Raw genomic sequence first — 21210 nt, 5'->3', positions numbered from 1 at the left:
TCGTCTCTGATTAGAGACACTTGACACTATTGTTCCTAATTTACTCTCAATAATTAATAGTAGTCTAACCAGTGGAATAGTCCCATCCTATTTTAAGCATGCCACCTTACAGCCATTACTTAAAAAACAAATCTTGATCAAACAATCTTAAATAATTGCAGTTTTTATGAAAAGTTTCGAAGAAGGTTGTAATTAATCATCTCTCTTCTTTCCTACAGGAAAATTGTAATTTTGATAAATATCAGTCTGGTTTCAGACCTCAACACAGTACAGAATCTGCATTGTTAAAGTTTTAAATGATTTATTGTTCATTTATTGTTGATTGTTGACTCTGGCAAGGGTGCTGTTCTATTGGACCTTAGTGCGGCATTTGACACTTTTGATCATGGCATTCTTATGAAACGCCTACAGCTTATTGGAAACCAATGTTTTAGATTGGTTTGTTTCCTATTTAAAGGATCAAAGCTTCTCCGCAGAGCCTGGCAAATATTCATCATCATGCTCACCAGTTTTGTATGGGGTTCCACAGGGCTCAATCTTGGGTCCTGTTTTATTTTCTTTTACACACACTTCTTCTGTATGCTATATTTAAGAATCATTGTGTCTCATACGACTGTTACGCAGATGATTCTCAGTGTTATGTTCCTTTGCATCCAATGGATGTTTCTAGTTTACAGTGTTTGTTTGATTGTCTGAGAGATTTCAAAGAGTAGATGTCTACCAACTTCCTTCAGTTAAATGAGTTTAAGACTGAAGTTTTAATCTGTGGCTCATCTGCTTCTACAGAGGTTGTGGCCAATAACTGGGACATTTTTCAGATAATCTTTATTCACATGCTAGAAACGTAGGTGTTACTTTCGACTTTGCTTTAACTTTCAATAAACATGTTAATGTTAAGAAGTTGTTTTTATCAGTTAAAGAATATTGCAAAGATAAAGTAATTCTTAACATCAAGAGACATGGAGACTGTAATACATGCTTTTATTATACCCAGATTGACTATTATAATGTTACATTATACTTGGGCGTTTCACAGTCTTCTTTGTCACGTCTTCAAAATGCTGCCGCTCAATTGTTGACTGGAACGAGGAAGAGGGAACATATCTCACCAGTGTTGATCTCTCTCCCCTGGCTACCAGTCAAATATCTTATCCATTTTTTAACATTGCTGTTTGTGTAAAAAGGCGTCCACAGTCTGGCTCCATCTTATATCTCTGATCTCTTTCTGTTCCAGTATAATGACTTAAGTAATCTTCGTTCATCTAAAAGTTGACTGTTCAAAGGACATGGATGAAATCGAAAGGCGATTGTGCATTTTCCGTCACTGCTCTGCAGTTATGGAACACCCTGCCACTCTATATAAGAGCCGCACAAACCTACGCTGATTTTAAGTCTCTTCTCAAAACTTGCTTATTCCATGTTGCTTATGGTCATAAGTAAGCAAAGTGACATAATTGCTGTATGGTATTTGTTGACGTGTTTTGTGTAGTTTTTTGTATTTTGTTGTGTTTACATTTTGTACAGCACTTTGGCCAACAGCTGTTGTTTTTAAACATGCTCTATTAATAAATATGACTAAGTGACTGACTGAATAGTAGCCTATTTGTAGTATTTTAAGAGTTTTTATCTATTAAACTGTTTACTGAAAATATTTTTCCATTCAGAGCCGTTATAGTATTTAAAAGCATCACATGCAAGCGTTAAACGTAACAATTATTTTCATAATTTTTGGCACACAGCAGGATGCATTTCCAGGACTGAATGACTGTATCAGTTTGTGACTGATTTATGAATGTTATCTCGCTACTTTATCAATAAAATCACTTCACTGCTATGTTTAGATCATGAGGGCAATGTAGCAAGACTATTATACAATATGTGACTGCACATTTTTTTGTGATTTACTCTTTTTTACATAAAATCATTCTACATAATGTAAAGAACATTCTGTAGGAATATAACATTGATAAATTTAATATTTACTGAGTAAGGTCTAATGTAAAAGATTAAAATCCATGTGAAATCAATGAGTTAAATCAAACTTCGATGTTCCTAATCTCAAAGTTAGATTACGAGACTTAATTTCACAGACAGAGGTCACATATATATATATATATAAATATATATATATATATATATAAATATATATATATATATATTATATATATATATATATCTCAATTAATTGTCTTCCTCAAACAAACTGAGTATGAAGGTAATAGTGCAGAAACTTACAATTATTGTCACAGGGGTCAAGGCCAATTGTACAAAAATGTAAGAATGTGGTCGTACGAATGAATATAAATTAGCCATGACCAAAAACACATACAAATTGCTATAAGTCGGTCAGGCTGGTCCTGCATTCAGTATTGTACTGTATGTACCTGTTTACACATACAGAGTAAGAGCATGTTTGCCAAACTAGTGTTAGCCTATTGTTTGTATAATAAAACTTTCTTTATCCCAATAACATTGTTTAATAATGTTTAAATAAAGTTTCTTTGAATGTAAATGTTTGCATGTAAATTCCACTCAAATTGCAACAAGTTTAAAAATGAACCACGTCTACACAAGATATGTCATTTTGACAGTTTGCAGCGTATCATGTAAGAAAACAGTTTTGTCTTTTGTCATGATCTGTTTATAAAATCAAACTATCACATCAACCTTTTGCATGTATTATCAGTACATGTATATTATGCTTTACACTTGCTTTAAACAAATATTTGTGAAACATTTTTTTCTTAATAATATACATGACGGGATAACTCTTTTACGCACAGCCTTAATATTTAATCCATAGATTAGAGGATTAACAACAGGAGGAACTATAATCAGTTCTAAAGCCAAAAAATGACGTAAACTCTCTGAAATATCATTAGCACCGTATCTGCTATACATGACATCAAAAAGAGAAGCACAAATGAAATTGATAAGTGACAGTAAGTGTGGCAAACAGGTTTGCCAGAATTTTTTTCTGTTTTCTAAAGATGCTTTACATCCAGCAATGAGTTTAACGTATGACACTATGATAACAACTACAAAAGAAGTAAATGTGACAATAATTACATATCCAAAAAGATTATTAACAAAAGGTGATGCACAAGACAGTTTTACAATTGACCAGTTGTCACAATATAATTTGTCAATGTGATATTTGCAAAACGCCCTTAAGTTTGATAAAAGGCATGTCGGAACTGCATAGCAGTTTGGTACAATCCAGGAAAACAGAATTAATTTCAAGCAGGTGCTTTTAGTTAATTTTGAATGATAGTCTAAAGGTCTGCATATGGCTACATATCTATCATATGACATGACCGTTAATATTGTAACCTCAGACATTAAAGAGCTGTATATGACAAAGGTTTGCAGAGCACACATGTGAGAGGAAATGACATATGAATCCAAAATCAAATTATACAAAAATATAGGGTAGAATCCTGATGCTCCATATATTGCATTCACACATAGATTACATATGAATATGTACATTGGTTCATGAAGGGATTTTTCCATGACAATGACAGAAACAAGTCGAAAATTTAAAGACAGTATGAGCAAATAAAGGAAAAGAAAACAAGTAAAGTATATGTGCCTAAATGATTTTGATTCTTTGGGCACCATAAGAGTCAGCATCACAGGATAAGAAGAGTTATCCATCATTGCATGAATGGTCCTTAAAGTCACATGAAACAAAATGTAAGCTCTCTACAACATATAAACAGCTTTTCAATAAGCTTCAGTTGTCACGGTCAACTTGCAAACTTGTTACAAGTCACAGTCATAGATGTAGCAGTTATTCTTTGTTACAGTCAGAAAAGGCAAATTAACTAATCCACAGATCTGGAGCTGGACGTGTCTAATTGAAGTTGGCAAGGTTTTGCATGATTTTATATGAAGGGTTTCTTCAGTTGGGAATTTTCGCCAATAATTTCTAGGGATTGATTTTCCGCTTACAAACAACATTTTCCAAGCACCTTTTGTGAGATTAATGAAATGTATATAAAATTAAAGTGATAGTTTGCCCCAAAATAAAAATTCATCATTACTGTAACTCGTTTTGTTTTAAACCGGTAAAAGATGGTTTGCACACAGTTTATTATATCCATTGAAGTATTTGTTTTTCATACTATGGAAGTCAGGTACTGTCAACTGTGTGCCAACCTCAATTTATTAATATATCCTCTTTTGTGTTTAGTAGAATAAAGAAACGCATACAGGTTTCAGACAATAAGAGGGGGAGTAAATGATGACAGAATTTTTTGTTTTTGGGTGAACTATCCCTTTAAGGTCCTACTTGACACATTGTTTAACAGAACTAACAGTGGAGGGTCCATATATTCAAACACACTATTATAAATGTAAAACATATGTACTAGACCTGTTCGAGTCGCGACTCACTCGGATCTTTAACCCGGATCTTTAAATTAACTCATGAGTCGCGAGTCTCTAGTGTCATTAACCCGGATTAGTTGAGTCCTACTACAATTCAATGTAAAACCATAAACAGCGCCACCACACACACAAACCTCTTTTAACATTATTGATGAGACTTCGCTCGCACTACAGATCCACTCGTAAACGGCTGATCTGCGCGAGAACTGACCCGAGATTCTCACTCAGAGCCGGAAACATTGCAAACTCAAGAGACCTGCGGATCCGTGCGAGCCGCGAATTGACCCGAGATTCTCACTCAGAGCCGGAAACATTGCAAACTCGAGAGACCTGTGGATCCGCGCGAGCCGCGAACTGACCCGAGCCGGAAACAATGCGGACTCGAGAGACATGCGAATCTGCTCTGACTCAAGAGTCTCTCAACTCGTAACCGGCTGATCCGTAACCGGCTGATCCATAACCGACTGATCCATAACCAGCTGATCCGCCGGCTGATCCGTAACCGGCTGATCTGCGCGAACTGTCTCTCCGACTCTGGGGGCTACATAAGCAGGACAGTTCGTTTCTATATTTTCTCTATATTATTATGCTATTGTTATTAGGCTTCTTTTTTAAATGGTCGACCATACACACCAAACCTAAAACCTATAAGCATGTTATTTCAGAAGTGAAAGGCTTTTGTTATGGATTTGCTTTTGAGGAGACTTCAGTCGCTCTATAGATTCACTAACCGGCTCCGGCTGATCCACGCGAATCAGCCGGTTAGTGGGATCTGTAGAGCGAGTCTCATGTCCATGGTCTGCGAGTCTGCAATGTTTCCGGCTCTGAGAATCTCGAGTCGCGTGGATCAGCCGGTTACAAGTGGGTCTGTACTGAGTTTCCTTGGCAATTTAGCAATACTGACTCAAATGACTCAAGTGAATCACACAACCCGGATCACTTTAGTGAGTGACTCACAATAACCCGGATCCTTAAAAGGAATCGAGTTTGCCAGGCCTAATATGTACAAAACTTTACATGTTGCCTTTAAGATGCACATGCGCGGCCACATAGGCTTATTGAGGGCACGTGTTCAGGGCAAGTTTAGCCAGTGGACAAAAACAAAATAAGTGAAGATTATACATTAAATGTCCACTCAGGAAGCAGTGAAGGAAAAACCATCACAAAACAGGTAAATCATATAGGCACGTGTATGTTTCTTTCAGAATGTTATTTCAGAGTCAGTGCGACAGTTTGTGAACTTGGACATCTGTTTCAAGCTGTTCAGATTTGTTATTGCTAAACGATACCTTGACAGGAAAAAAACACCACACCGCATGTGTATTATAATCTGTGACAAAACTATCACTCGCATTTACAAATCTATGAATTGCGTGCAGTGATGGTGCTTGGTGCAATTGATTTAAAGTCAGATTGAAATCCAGACTAACAGTGCCTGTCAAAAAGTTCCCCTCAAAGAGATGCTGCGGACTCGCTGCATGTTGTTCTACTGAATCTGATATGATGCTCTGCAGAAAATAAACCTGTGTAACTCAAACTCGTGACAGTGATGATCCAAGAGAAAAGCAACGGAACTCAGATGGCACAACCAATGGCGGCTGGGGCAAAAAATGGGAGGGGGGGTGCAAACAAATTCAAAATCAAACTTTTACTGTAGTAATGCAGGGCAGATTTATGCATACTCTTGTCATTATATTTTGTGTCTTTACCTTAGGCCAAGTTCCCCCTTCCAGAAAGTTTTACATGTCTCCTTATTTAAAACACCCGATTCAACTCATCAGGATCCTTCCAAAATGGTTAACATGTCTCCCTAACAAGCTGATGGGTTAAATCAGGTGTGTTAAATAAGGAGACATCTAAAACTTTCTGGGAGGGGGTATTTGAGGACCAGGATTGGGAAACACTTTTGTTCACAGCATTCACGCAACAAACCAACTCCACGTCTTCCATGCAGGCAGTGTGTCCCAGGCGTAAGGCTTCGGTTAAAAACGACAGGTGTTAGGCATGCAGAGGAATTTTAATTCTCAATCTGGACAAGCTCTCTCCTTCGGGTAGAGTTGCAGTGCCTGCGTTTCACCCTGAGATGGGGGCAATGCTCTGTCGGGTGGCTGTGATGGTCGACTTGGAGTGGACTCAACCTCACCCACCCAAACTATCCCGCCTGGATGATTGGTGCTTCTGGGTTGCTCAGGCGTCTCAACCCTCACCCCAGTACCTTTCTTTCCTGAGGTTCTTGACGAGCTGACTCCGTCATGGAGGACCCCGTTTGCATCCCGCAATTGGCCATTTCAGCTGTCACCCCTTTCCTCTCTAGACGGTGGGACTGCCAAGGGTAATGTCAGTATCCCAACAATTAAGCGCACGGTGGTAATGCAGTTGTGTCCCGCCGGTGCCACTGCCTCCTTGAGGGACCAACCGACACTGTCCTTGTGGACCTGTAAGCAGTTCCCCGCCTTCAGGGAGTCAGCTTACCGGGCCAGTGGGGAGGTGGCCTCGGCTGTGCATGCTATGGCATTGCTCCAGGTTCATCAGGCCAAAATGCTGAAGGATCTGGATGAGAAAGGACACGACCAGGCTGCCTTTTCTCATCTCCGTTTCCATCTCCATTCCTCCTCCACAGCCTCTTCTCAGAAGAAGGGAGGTACCGGTTGTCAGCAGCTTGCCCTGGCCACTACCTGAGGCAGGAAACACAAAGGGGTAAGTGGCCCTGAGACAGTGCGACCTGGAAATGGAGGGGTCTTCGGGAGACGGTGAAGGCACTGCTCCCCCATGGAGGAGGGCCGGGTGGGGAATCCTGTGTTTCAGTTATTTTCTGTTCCACCAGCTTTTCAGCCAGCACCCACCTTTACACAAAAAAGAGCTTATTCCCTTTCTGCCTCCAGTACCCCAGAGGAATCGGGAAGCAAACTTTGCCCTGTGCAGAGGATGTCTTTTCTCGGTATGGAACTGGCACTAATATCATGGCACAGCGGTGTGCATTGTGTAACCATTATACCCAACGTTTCTCTGTCCTGGTGTACCCCTGAAACAGGTTTTCAGGCATGCTGTAGTACACACAGATGCCTCCAACATGGGGTGAAGGGGTTACGTAAAACGGGCTTGCAGTCTCTGGAATGTGGACAGCACCCAAGCTGCACTGACACATAAACTGCCTCGAACTGTGGGCTGTAAAAGCTCACTGGGGGAAACGCATATTTGCGCAGACCCCGCGGCCAGCTGTGTGCCAGTGCATACACACCAAGTGTTCCCTCGGTTAATGAATAAAACAGGCGACAATGGGTTGTCCCTGAAAAAACAAACAGATCTATCTGCGCTCTGCTGAAATGTTTCCAAATCAGCTGAACCGACTGGGAGTGGAGTTCCACTCGCCGGGGCCTGCTGCTCGTGAGAATGCATCTGGCGTTGTATTGTGAATGGCACAAAGGGACCTCAAATTCTTCTGACTCCATATGAGGTGATGACGAGCGAGATGCGACAAGTGACAAGAGCGCAAACTGCCTTGGTGATTGATTTACACAACAGTTACAGTGTTGTTGGTACAAACTAATACATCTTTGTTTTGGAGCTTGTTGCTGAAACAGACGAAAGCAAAATATATATCCCAAAGTTCTAGGCAACTTATATGCCAATGCAGCTGGGGTGTCGTCCTGACCCCCAAAGCTGCAAGCCTGTCGGATGTGGCTCCCCAACCCGTGGTGGAGGCATCTGTGCATCCTATGGCAGTCTGGAGATCTGTCTCAGAGGCACACGAGCCCAGATAAACAATCGGTCTGACCACAGAGTGAAGAGTAGATGGCACGGCGGTGTAATGGTTACACGGTGCAACCCATTGTGCCACCCTCTCCTTGTGAAGCCAACGCTGAAGCGGTCTCATATGGAGCAGCCTGAACAGTGTCACTGCCGCTGCTGCAGCCATATGCCACAGAAGCCTCTGAAATTATTCCAGTGGGACCGCGTTCTTGCCTTTGAATGTATTCAGGCAAGTCAGTTCTGTTAGTTTGACCAAGTACAGTTCCACACCGAGAAAGGAGAACCTCTGCACAGGGCAAAGTTTGCTCTTTTCCCAGTTGACCTGAAGACCCAATTGAGTGAGGTGTTTGAGAACTCTGTGGTCACAAAGCATCTGATTAATGAATGTTCTCCAGGAAGAACTGAATCGCATAGCCGAGCCCCCAGGTGCCAAGCAAGATAGATTAACGGCACTTGGGAATTCCATAGTATGAATTGCTGGTGTGTGCGTTTTGGCCATACCGACAGAAGTGTTGCCTAATGCAACCCTCACCTGACTCCGCAGAACAGGTGACACTCCATTGTGAGGGTCCCAAGCCACTCTACGTACCCACTGGCGATAGAGGAAGAGGGGGACGATGGGTTATGAGCCCAGTCATAGTTTCACTGCTCCTCTGGAGACCTGGAGATGGAAGGAGACTTGCACTTTTTGTGGATGAGTGGGTGCCAGCTGAAAAGCCGGCAGAATGGAAATTAACTGTAACCAAGGATTCCCCACCCGGCCCACCTCAGGTAGCGGGCTGAGTGGCGGAGGCGGACTACTGGTTTGTTTCTTCTTAGAAGAAGTGACCCAGGGAGGAATGGAGAACGCCACTGAAGGACACCCTTAGCCAGAGGCAGACTGAGGAGCCAATATCAATGGGGCAGGTGTTGGCTTCTTGGGACGCGGCATGATGTGAGCAATGGCCTCAGTCTGCTTTTGGGCCACAGAGAATTACTGGGCAAACTCCACAACTGTCTTGCTGAACAGGCTGGCCTGAGAAATCAGAGCATTCAGGAGTCTGCTTTTATCAACATTCCGCATGTCCTCCAGGCACAGCCAGACATGGCATTCCTGGACCACCAGGGTGGACATTGCATGTCTGACAGAGTGCCAAGTCAGTAGCCACACAAAGGTCTGTAAAGGCTGCCGGATCGTGACCTCCCTCATGCAGGTCCCTCAGAGCCTTAGCCTGGTGAACCTGCAGCAACACCATTGCATGCAGGGCTGAAGCTGCCTCCCCACAAGCCTGGTAGGCAGCCGTCGTGAGACTGCTTACAAGTCTGTGAGGGAAGGGTCGGCTGGTCCCTCCAGGTGGAAGTGAGACTGTCTGGACAGAGCTGCATTGCAACCGGGCGCTCCACTGTTGGGATACCAGTGTAACCATTAGCAGCTGCAACCCTCCACAAACACTGCCTCAGCATGCTGAAGACCCAGACACAAGACACAACACTCGTGGCCATCCCAGGGAGCCATGTATATGCCGCATCTGGAACTGGAACGGGGACGAAATGTAATCTTTAAAAAGATGCACCTTATCGTGACACGAATGAACAGCAGTCTTTAAAAAGACACAAGATTTAAACATGCTGCTCTTTTAGGGAAATCAATGTTTGTGTTTGCACAAAGCTGACGAAGCACACAGGGAAGTGACAACGCACACACTCAATTCAAGTTGAAAACTGAGAAATAAAAGAGGTGAAAAAACTGAGCCTTCACTGTGGTGCTGAGTGTCCAATCAATGTGATTTATTTAATGGCAGCAGTGACACTGAGTCTTGGTAAAATCATATGCCAAATAACAAATGTAACCTTTTATGTCCTTTTGATAGTTTTCAACGTATTTAATAATTATTTTCTTTTTAATGTTGCATCTAAAAATCAATCAAAAATCTGAATTGTCTTGATGCATGTGCTCAAAAATATTTTTTTTCAGATCAGGTTAAATATTGTCAATGTTTTAATTATTTGCAAAAAGTTTTCTTACTCTTATTTGGATGGCCTTTTATGTCATTTGACAGTTTGCATACTGTATCAGACCAGAAATATGTGTGTGAAAAACAGACTCGTTCTTGTAGTTTGTAATGATCTGTTTATGAAATCAAACTATCACAGCAACCTTTTACTGTACCTGTATTTATACATTTTTCAGTACATATATAGTATGCTTTACACTTGTTTTAACATTTAACATTTTTTTCTCATTATAATACATGACGGAAAAACTCTTTTACGCACGACCTTGATATTTAATCCATAGATTAAAGGATTAACAACAGGTGAAACTATAATCAGTTCTAAAGCCAAAAAATGACGTAAACTCTCTGGAATATCATTAGCACCGTATCTAATATACATGAAATCAAAAAGAAGAGCAAATGAGAAATTGATAATTGACAGTAAGTGTGGCAAACAGGTTTGCCAGAATTTTCTTCTATTTTCTAAAGATGCTTTACATGCAGCAATGAGTTTAATGTATGACACTATAATAACAACTAATAATGAAAAAAATGTGACAATAATTACATATCCAAAAAGATTATTAATAAAAAGTGATGCACAAGACAGTTTTACAATTGACCAGTTGTCACAATATAATTTGTCAATGTGATTTTTGCAAAATGTCCTCAAATTTGCTAAAAGGCATGCCGGAACTGTACAACAGTTTGGTACAATCCAGGAAAACAGAATTAATTTCACACAGGTGCTTTTAGTTAATTTTGAATGATAGTCTAAAGGTCTGCATATGGCTACATATCTATCAAATGACATGACTGTTAATATTGTAACCTCAGACAATAAAGAGCTGTATATGACAAAGCTTTGCAGAGCACACATGTAAGAGGAAATGACATATGAATCCAAAATCAAATTATACAAAAATATAGGGTAGAATCCTGAGGCTCCATACATTACATTCACACATAGATTACACATGAATATGTACATTGGTTCATGAAGGGATTTCTCCATGACAATGACAAAAACAAGTCGGAAATTTAAAGACAGTATGAGCAAATAAAGAAAAAGAAAACAAGTAAAGTATATGTGCCTAAATGATTTTGATTCTTTGGGCACCATAAGAGTCAGCATCACAGGATAAGAAGAGTTATCCATCATTGCATGAATGTCCCTTAAAGTCACATGAAATAAAATTAAAACTCACTACAACATATAAACAGCTTTTCAATAAGCTTCAGTTGCCATTGATGATTAAAAAAATCAAAACAGTCATAGATGTATCAGTTATTGTTCTCCACAGTCAGGAAAAGCAAATGAACTAATCCACAGATCGGGAGCAGTATGTGTCTGGAATTAAATTGGCAAAGTTTTGCATGGTTTTATATGAAGGCTTTCCTCAGTTGGGAATTTTCCCCATAATTTCTAGGGATTGATTTTCCGCTCACAAACAAATTATGAAAGCACCTTCATTCGTAAGAAAATAAAATGTATATATGTTTCATTTTAAAATAAAGGGATAGTTTGAGTAAACATGAAAATTCTGTCACCATTTACTCACACTCATGTCAAAAAGATGGTTTGCACCCAGTTGACGGTACCCATTGACTTTCAAAGTATTTGGTTTTCATACTTTGGAAGTCGGTATAGTACTGTTTTAAAGTTATGTTTACACTGGGTTTTGATGTCAACCAGACATTGTGTTTTGACATCAGTCATATGTTAAGTTTTCACCTCAGTCTAACATTGAGGTCAGGCCAACGTTGGGGTTTGTCATTAGGTTGGGTTGGGTTTTGATGTCCACCAGATGTTAGTTTTTGGGTGAACTATCCAGTTAAGGTCTTACTTGACACATTGTTTACTTGACACATTGTTTAACAGGACTAACAGATGAGGGTCCATATACACAAACATATAATTGTCATCCATGTAGCATGCAATTTCAGACTTTCTGACATCATCAGACACACACATTTTTAACATCACCTTATATAAAATTGCATCAGAACACTTTACTTCAATAGCTGACACTAGCACTTTCTCAATACACTTGTTTTTGCTTAAGATAAAAGTTAATTGGCCTTGAAATACTGTCTGAAATGGTTTTGTTTTTTTCGTAAATTAGCATTTTTTTATCAGGCTCTAAATGTATGTTCACTGTTTAGTGGTTTTAATGGCAATAAAATACCTTTCTGAATAAACAAATTGGTATTTCTAAATGGCCTGAGTCTGGGATTAAGCAGTTTTGAAGCTAAAGCATTTGATCTCTCACTAAAATTTTTTTAGTTCACTAATAGTATGTCATTTGTTATTGCAAGATGGCGCCGGTGTGGAGTTTGGCAAGCCATTGCCCGTCGTCTGTTTTCTCTTTATTGAGTATATTTGTCTTGTTTGTGTCTACATCTGCACTAAAAATAACTACAGTGCTTGGTTATGATCGCTTGGTTCTTCTTAATTTACTATGGTCAGTAGGAACGGTTTCTGATTCAATCACGGAGGGTAAATTACCTATGATCCCACATTCCTCTCTATGTTGCCATCTGAAATATGTCGCATACTGGACTGTGAGAGTCATCGGAGGAGGAAACGCTATAGAAGACGGGAAACATGCGATGGTGTGTTAATACGCGTGAGGAGGTATCGCAAAGGCAAATCATTTCTCGGATCTTATTGCTAAGAACACTTGCAGTTCCAAAATATTATTTAATACTATTAATAGCGTCTGAAATTCAATGTCAAATTTATATCTGGATCCATCTCCTGTGGCCTGCAAAAACTTAAAAAGAAAGTTAAAGTTAAAGTTTTTTATGGACAAGATCAATGAAATTAGATCATGCATTGTCCCCTCCTCTCTAGACATCCCTCAGTCCACCTCCAATTCTACACAATTTTCTGTATTTACTCCAGTGTTTTAGAGTTACCTGGTGCAAATTATTCATAAAATGAAGCCCAGCTCTTGTTCGTTTGGATGTCATTCCTACTCGTCTCTGATTAGAGACACTTGACACAACTGGTCCTAATTTACTCTCAATAATTAATAGTAGTCTAACCAGTGGAATAGTCCCATCCTATTTTAAGCATGCCACCTTACAGTTATTACTTAAAAAAATCTTAATCAAACAATCTTAAATAATTACCGTCCAATTTCTAAATTGCTGTTTTTATCAAAAGTTTTGGAGAATGTTGTAATTAATAATCTTTCTTCTTTCCTACAGTAAAATGGTAATTCTGATAAATATCAGTCCGGTTTCAGACCTCAACACAGTACAGAATCTGCATTGTTAAAGTTTTAAATGATTTATTGTTGATTGTTGACTCTGGCAAGTGTGCTGTTCTATTGGACCTTAGTGCGGCATTTGACACTCTTGATCATGGCATTCTTATAAAGCACCTACAGCTTATTAGAATCCAAGGACATTTTTTAGATTGGTTTGTTTCCTATTTAAAGGATCAAACCTTCTCCGCAGAGACTGGCAAATATTCATCATCATGCAGACCAGTTTTGTATGGGGTTCCACAGCGCTCAATCTTGGGTCCTGTTTTATTTTCTTTATACATGCTTCCTCTGTATGCTATATTATAGAAGCATTGTGTCTCACACCACTGTTACGCAGATGATACTCAGTGTTATGTTCCCTTGCATCCAACGGATGTTTTTAGTTTACAGTGTTTGTTTGATTGTCTGAGAGATGTTAAAGAGTAGATGTCTACCAACTTCCTTCAGTTAAATGAGTCTAAGACTGAAGTTTTAATCTGTGGCTCATCTGCTTCTACAGAGGTTGCGGCCAGTAACTGGGACATTTATCAGATAATCTTTATTCACATGATAGAAACGTAGGCGTTACTTTCGACTTTACTTTAACTTTCGATAAACAGGTTAATGTTTAGAAGTTGCTTTTATCAGTTAAAGAATATTGCAACGATAAAGTAATTCTTAACATCAAGAGACATGGAGACTGTAATACATGCTTTTATTTAATTCAGATCTGACTATTATAATGTATTATACTTTGGTGTGTCACAGTCTCTTTTGTCACGTCTTCAAAATGCTGCTACACAATTGTTGACTGGAACGAGGAATAGGAAACATATCTCACCAGTGTTGATCTCTCTCTCCACTGGCTACCAGTCAAATATCTTATCCATTTTTAAACATTGCTGTTCGTGTATAAAGGCGTCCACAGTCTAGCTCCATCTTATATCTCTGATCTCCTACTGTTCCAGTATAATGACTCAAGGAATCTTTGTTCGTCTAACAGTCTTCTGTGCAAAGGACACGGATGAAATCGAAAGGCGATCGTGCCTTTTCTGTTGCTTATGAGACACGCTGCCACTCTGTATAAGAGCCGCACAAACCTACGCTGATTTTAAGTCTCTTCTCAAAATGTACTTATTCACTGTTGCTTATGGTCATAAGTAAGCACAGTGGCATAATTGTTGTGTAGTATTTGTTGCCATGTTTTATGTAGTTATGTAACTGAAACTGTTTATTGAAAATATTTTTCCATTGAGGGCAGTAGTATTTAAAATCATCACATGCAGGTGTTAAACTAAACAATTATTTTCATTATTTCTGGCAAACAGCAGGATGCATTTCCATGACTGAATGACTGTTTGTGACAGTTTGTGACTGATTTATGAATGTTATCTCGCTATTTGGTTGCACTTTATTTTACAGTAGTGTACTTTCCTTGTACATATATGGTAAATATGTTGTACTTACAGACAAATGTGTACTTACTTTTGAGTATCTACATGGTAATCAAAGGATATCATTACTGTACTTACCAGTGGTACATACTTATGATTAAATAAAGTGCTCCATTTTACACAGTTATTACCTAGGACCTACAATCTAAGTTATTGCATAGTAACATATTCCACTGTGAGTTATATTAACTAGTCAGACCATAAAATAAGATGCATTGTTGGGTTTAAAGAGTATAATAAAGGACAAAGATACTGAGTACAAAATGGCACATTGGTAATGTTTGTAATTTGTTATATTATAAGTACCTGCCATTAATTACACACTGTAAGTACTATACACTTACCATGTACATACAATTTGTAAGTACAGTGGTGTTTGTTATAAGTTATCATATACCTACACTATAAGTACCTGTCATAAATCCAAACTTTCTGTAAATACTAAATACTTATATTGTACATTTATTTGTAAGTACAGTAGTGTTTCTTGTTAGTTACAGTATACCTACAATATAATAATGTATCTGGTATTACCCAGTACTTACACAATAACTACCAAGTACGTACCACTGTAAGCACAGTAATGATACCCTTAATTACCATGTAGATATGCAAATGTAAGTACCACACATTTGTCTGTAAGTACAACATATTTACCATATATGTACAAGGTAAGTACATGTACTGTAATATAAAGTGCTACCCGCTACTTTACCAATAAAATCACTTCACTGCTACGTTTAGATCATGGATGCAATGTAGCAAGACTATTAAACATTATGTGACCCTGTCTGTTAAAACTCAAGTAATTTTTTTGTGATTTACTCTTTTTTACATAAAATCATTCTACATCATGTAAAGAACATTCTGTAGGAATATAACATTGATATACTTAATATTTACTGAGTAAGGTCTAATGTCAAAGATTATAATCAATGTGAAATCAATGAGTTAAATCAAGTTTAGATGTTCCTAATCTCAAAAATAGATAACATGACTTGATTTCACAGACAAGGGGTCACATGTATCAATTAATTGTCTTCCTCAAACAAACAGAGTACGAAGGTAACACATACAGAGCAAGTGCATGTTTGCCAAACTAGTGTTAACCTATTGTTTGTATAATACAACACAGAAAACACTTTCCTTATCCCAAAAATATTGTTCAATAATGTTAAAATAAGTTTCTTGGAATATTTAAAAAAATAATAAAACCATTACTGCCTTTAGAATTATAAGTATAACATTTCAGGCCCTAAGTTATTGTTAGTTATAATTAAATTATATAAACCACATATTCACAACTGAAGACTATGAAAATGTTCATGTGTATGAGGTGAGAGAGTATGGTCATACTAGTTAGTTCATGTGAAAATCATGGAAATCTGGGTGAATTTATTCTCAAGATCATCATGATGAAAAGTGATCTGTGAAAGTGCAACAAGCACTAAAGGAAGAAAGGGGATGAACTCAACTGCAGGAGTTTCATTTAACAGATGACTAGAGAAGCACATATGTTGCTGCATATAATAGTTTCATTTGAAAGGAACAGCAAAAATGTGATATTCCGACAGTACCATAGCATTTTTCACTTAAATAATTATTCAACGTGATAATTAAACGTATATAATAATCATTAAAGAATTTCTTTTTAAAGTTTCATGTAAAATCCACCCAAAAATGTGAATAGTCTTGATGCTCGAATATAAAATCAAACTATCACACAACCTTTTACATGTATGTTTTAGTAATTTTTTCTCAATATAGCGAGGGCAAAACTCTTTCACGCACTGCCTTAATATTTAATCCATAGATTAGAGGATTAACAACAGGAGGAACTATAATCAGTTCTAAAGCCAAAAAATGACGTAAAGTATCTGGAATATCATTAGCACCGTATCTACTATACATGACATCAAAAAGATAAGCAAAGGTGAAATTGATCAGTGAAATTATATGTGGTAAACAGGTTTGCCAGAATTTTCTTCTATTTTCTAAAGATGCTTTACATGCAGCAATGAGTTTAATGTAAGACACTATGACAACAACTACAAAAGGAAAAAATGTGACAATAATTAAATATCCAAAAAGATTATTAACAAAAGGTGATGCACAAGATAGTTTTACAATTGACCAGTTGTCACAATATAATTTGTCAATGTGATATTTGCAAAATGTTCTCAAATTTGCTAAAAGGCATGCTGGAACTGTGTAGCAGTTTGGTACAATCCAGGAAAACAGAATTAATTTCACACAGGTGCTTTTAGTTAATTTTGAATGATAGTCTAAAGGTCTGCAAATGGCTACATATCTATCATATGACATGACTGTTAATATTGTAACCTCAGATATTAAAGAGGTGTAAATGACAAAGCTTTGCAAAGCACACATGTAAGAGTAAATGACATATGAATCCAAAATCAAATTATACAAAAATATAGGGTAGAATCCCGAGGCTCCATATATTGCATTCACACATAGATTACACATGAATATGTACATTGGTTCATGAAGGGATTTCTCCATGACAATGACAGAAACAAGTCGAACATTTAAAGACAGTATGAGCAAATAAAGAAAAAGAAAACAAGTAAAGTATATGTGCCTAAATGATTTTGATTCTTTGGGCACCATAAGAGTCAGCATCACAGGATAAGAAGAGTTATCCATCATAGTATGAATGGTCTTTAAAGTAACATGAAATCAAATTTAAGCTCTCTACAACATATAAACAGCATTTCAATAAGCTTCAGTTGCCATTGTTGATAAAATAAACTTGTCACAGTCATAGATGTATCAGTTATTGTTCGTCACAGTCAGGAAAAGGCAAATTAACTAATCCACAGATCTGGAGCTGCATGTGTCTGGAATTAAAAATTGGCAAGGTTGTGCATTGTTTTATATGAAGGCTTTCCCCAGTTGGGAATTTTCGCCCATAATTTCTAGGGATTGATTTTCCGCTCACAAACAAATTATTTAAGCACCTTCTTTTGTGAGACTAATAAAATGTATATACATTTTATTTTAAAATTAAAAGGATAGTTTGCCCAAAAATGAAAATTCTGTCACCATTTGCTCACTCTCATGTTGTTCTAAACCTCTTAAAGATGGTTTGCACACAGATGATGGTACTCACAGACTTTCAAAGTATTTGTTTTTCCTACTACGGAAGTGAGTAGGCACAGTACTGTTTTGACGTCATATTTACACTGGGTTTTGACATCAACCAGACATCAGTCATATGTTGAGTTTTCACCTCAGGCCAATGCTGGGTTTTGACGTCGGGGTTTGAAAACTGGTTGCTGTTTTTCAGATTATCTTAAAATCAACCCATGAATGGTTTAATTATAGTTCTATGTACATATTTCATTTGCATAGGGCAAAGTAATTGAGCACTGAAAAATACACACTTTCAGCATGTATCAAAGTTTACAACAATTCTCAAGGTTTGACACAATGTACATATCATAACACCTTTTTTATTTATAAGTTTCAAAATTGTATTTAACTATTGTTTGAAACATCCATAATAATGTATATAACAATGTATATAATTATGTCAAAATCCAACGTTGGACTCACGTCAAAAACCAATGTTGGACTGACTTCCAAACCCAACTTTGACATCAAACCCATCTTCGGACTTATGTCGAAACCCAAATTATGACTGCCGTCAAAACACAACATTGGGTTGATGTCAAAACCTAATGTCGAACGGATCTCAAAACCCAATGTCGGACTGACGTTTCAACACAACATAAGTTTGATGTCAAAATTGTAAGGGGGTGAATATAAGTAGGCCCAAATAGCGGAAACCAACGGCATGGCGAAGGATTTTAGCGCATTCTGTCTTTTCCGGCGCTTGCAGATGACTTTTTGGCATTACATAATTTAGGTTCATTTATCAGAGATGGGACCAAGTCACACATGTGCAAGTCTCAAGTAAGTCTCAAGTCTGAACCTTCAAGTCTCAAGTAAGTCCCAAGTATTTTTTTTCTTGGGCAAGTCAAGTCAAGTCGAGTCACAGGCTATGTCAAGTCAAGTCCTGTAGTAGGTCAAGTCAAGTCCAAGTCAAGTCACCTTATTATTGTAATTTTACCTGCAGAATCTGATCTTAATAAAGTGACAAGATATACAGTAAGTAACTATCAGTAAATTACAATAATTTGGATTTGCATTGTAAATACTCATGTTCAGTAAAATACATCTTGGAATCAAACTAAATTGTAATTTCATAAATTATTTATTTTTCACTTCTGCCAACCGTGTTTGAAATTTTCCACATTGAGTCCATAAAACAAATAACAGCTTAACATCCAACAGACCCCTCTCTGAACACCTCCCTCTCTCTCAAACACAGTTCACATACAACATTAAACGTTGTTACATTTCTCCCCCCCCCCTCTCTCTCTCTCTCTCTCTCTCTCTCTCTCTCTCTCTCTCTCTCTCTCTCTCTCTCTCAAACATGTGCCCAGAAAAAACGAGCGCGTCGCATCTCTTCCGTTCGCGCGCCTAAATTTGAAATAACGAACTTGAGCGCGCAAAAGACGCAACATCTGAACCGCCCCTAACATTGTAGAATCAAGTAAATTTTCTCTGTGTGTGTGTTCAGGTGGCAAACTTGAAAAAGAAGTATTCAAAAATAAAAATAAGTATTTAAAAAAATAAATCAAAATTATTTTGCCCACATTTGTCCCCAACACAGCATGCTACGTTACACAGGGCTAAATTAGCTATTATTACATTAGCTAACTACCAACTAACCAGATATTAACAAATTGACAAGCACTTACTGGGCATAATGGCTCTTTAAATGACGACCAAAATTGGAGGTTGCCTTCTGGCTGCTTGTGATTTTGATGTTGCATGTCTTGCAAAGCACTGTTCGTCTTTTGCAATCTTGTTGAAGCCAAAAGCGATGACCCTCCATACCCCTCCGGCTGACATGTTGATATCTGATCTAAGTGGGCGTAGTGTGCGTAAGGTACGAGAGGGCATGACGAATGATAGTGTCGTGATTCAGTCATGACAACACCATTCTCAGCCTGCGCTCCAGCTGGGTCGACTTTATTTTTTAAAATAATTTATATATTTTATATTTAAACTGAAAACATGATGTGATTAACACTCAAGTCATTCAAGTCATCGTGTCTCAAGTCAAGTCAAGTCCCGAGTCTTTAACTTCCAAGTCCGAGTCGAGTCTCAAGTATTTTATTTTTTGTCAAGTCAAGTCACAAGTCACAAAAATAGCGACTCGAGTCGACTCGAGTCCAAGTCACCAAGTCACAAGTCCCCATGTCTGTCATTTATCTGACTCCAAAGATTAAGATCTTGTTTATATTATAATACAAATCGGATTGATTATTGCTTTTAACACTTACAGAATTTAGATGGATGCTTGTTTATTCTAATTAAGCTCTGGAATTACACTCGTTCATTCGGTTCTCATAGTCGCACTTGATCCTAGTATGGGCCTTATAATTAATATACTGTTTAACGGTCATAAGCGAATCAGTATTGGTCGCTGCCAGAGGTCGGACTATACGCTTAAGCGGCCTCTCTCTGCGTGCTCAACTTTAAACATACTTTATTTAGTCCCCTTAGAGGTGACACTTATTTATTACAATAATTATTTCTAACCAAAGTTAATGAATAGAATAATTAATTAATCTGAGGTTGAGGCTGACCCTATTTAGAGTAATCAGAAATGTTACTCTAAACGGAAACACATATTGTTAGCCTCCACGCTTTTAAGCACACTTAAACTAACGCCAAGTGCTAGTCGTTTCTCTCAAATCCTCATATAGGAATTTGGTACTGATTGCTTGTTGTAAAACTTAGGGCTGTCCTTAATATGCATACAGTGGGTGATTGGTTTATGTCTAAGATGGGAGGTGTCTATCCATATTGAGTAAAGTTTGCTTACACTTTTACACACATTGAATTCTGTTGTTATATGAGTGAGACCATTAACCACTTGCATTGAATGAAAACAAATAAGATCAGTTTTAGATTATTTATGCATATAGCATTTCATATACAGTTTGCTTTGAGAGAAAGAGAATACAGCTGTATTGCACCCTAAAGGTGTGATCTTTGAAAACCAAATGGTCTCGGTGGGAAGTCCACTGTGAATCGTGTGAGCTGTGCTTTGGGGAGGGGCTATCTTTATTTAGGAAATTGTCCTTACAAAATCCAAAGTCTGGTTCATGTCAAAGCCCAACGATGGACGGACGTCAAAACACAAAGTTGGATGGATGTTAAAACCCAATGTCAGACAGACATCAAAACCCAACATCGACAGACGTCAAAACCAAATGTCGGACGGATGTCAAAACCCAATGCTGGATGGATGTCAAAACCCAACGTCGGACGGAC

At 38.0% G+C, this 21210-nt stretch overlaps 3 protein-coding genes across 3 annotated transcripts; all 3 read right to left on the bottom strand.

Annotated features, from left to right (window-relative positions):
• Nucleotides 1-2703: 2703 nt before the first annotated feature.
• LOC135776812 (olfactory receptor 14J1-like) lies at nt 2704-3660 on the bottom strand. The gene has a single exon (XM_065287729.1). It carries the CDS (start codon nt 3658-3660, stop codon nt 2704-2706), a length of 957 nt encoding a protein of 318 aa, XP_065143801.1.
• Nucleotides 3661-10350: 6690 nt separating this feature from the next.
• On the bottom strand, nt 10351-11280 carry LOC135776863 (olfactory receptor 6E1-like). The gene has a single exon (XM_065287779.1). It carries the CDS (start codon nt 11278-11280, stop codon nt 10351-10353), a length of 930 nt encoding a protein of 309 aa, XP_065143851.1.
• A 5310-nt stretch (nt 11281-16590) lies between these two features.
• Nucleotides 16591-17502, bottom strand: LOC135776811 (olfactory receptor 2AT4-like). Its single transcript, XM_065287728.1, has one exon. The coding sequence runs from the start codon at nt 17500-17502 to the stop codon at nt 16591-16593; it is 912 nt and encodes a 303-aa protein (XP_065143800.1).
• Between the last annotated feature and the right edge of the window lie 3708 nt (nt 17503-21210).

The sequence above is a fragment of the Paramisgurnus dabryanus genome, chromosome 18 (assembly GCF_030506205.2).
Source record: "Paramisgurnus dabryanus chromosome 18, PD_genome_1.1, whole genome shotgun sequence".
Classification (NCBI taxonomy): Eukaryota; Metazoa; Chordata; class Actinopteri; order Cypriniformes; family Cobitidae; genus Paramisgurnus; species Paramisgurnus dabryanus.
The sequence above is the reverse complement of the archived record's forward strand: the minus strand, read 5'-3'. Positions and strand labels throughout refer to the sequence as shown.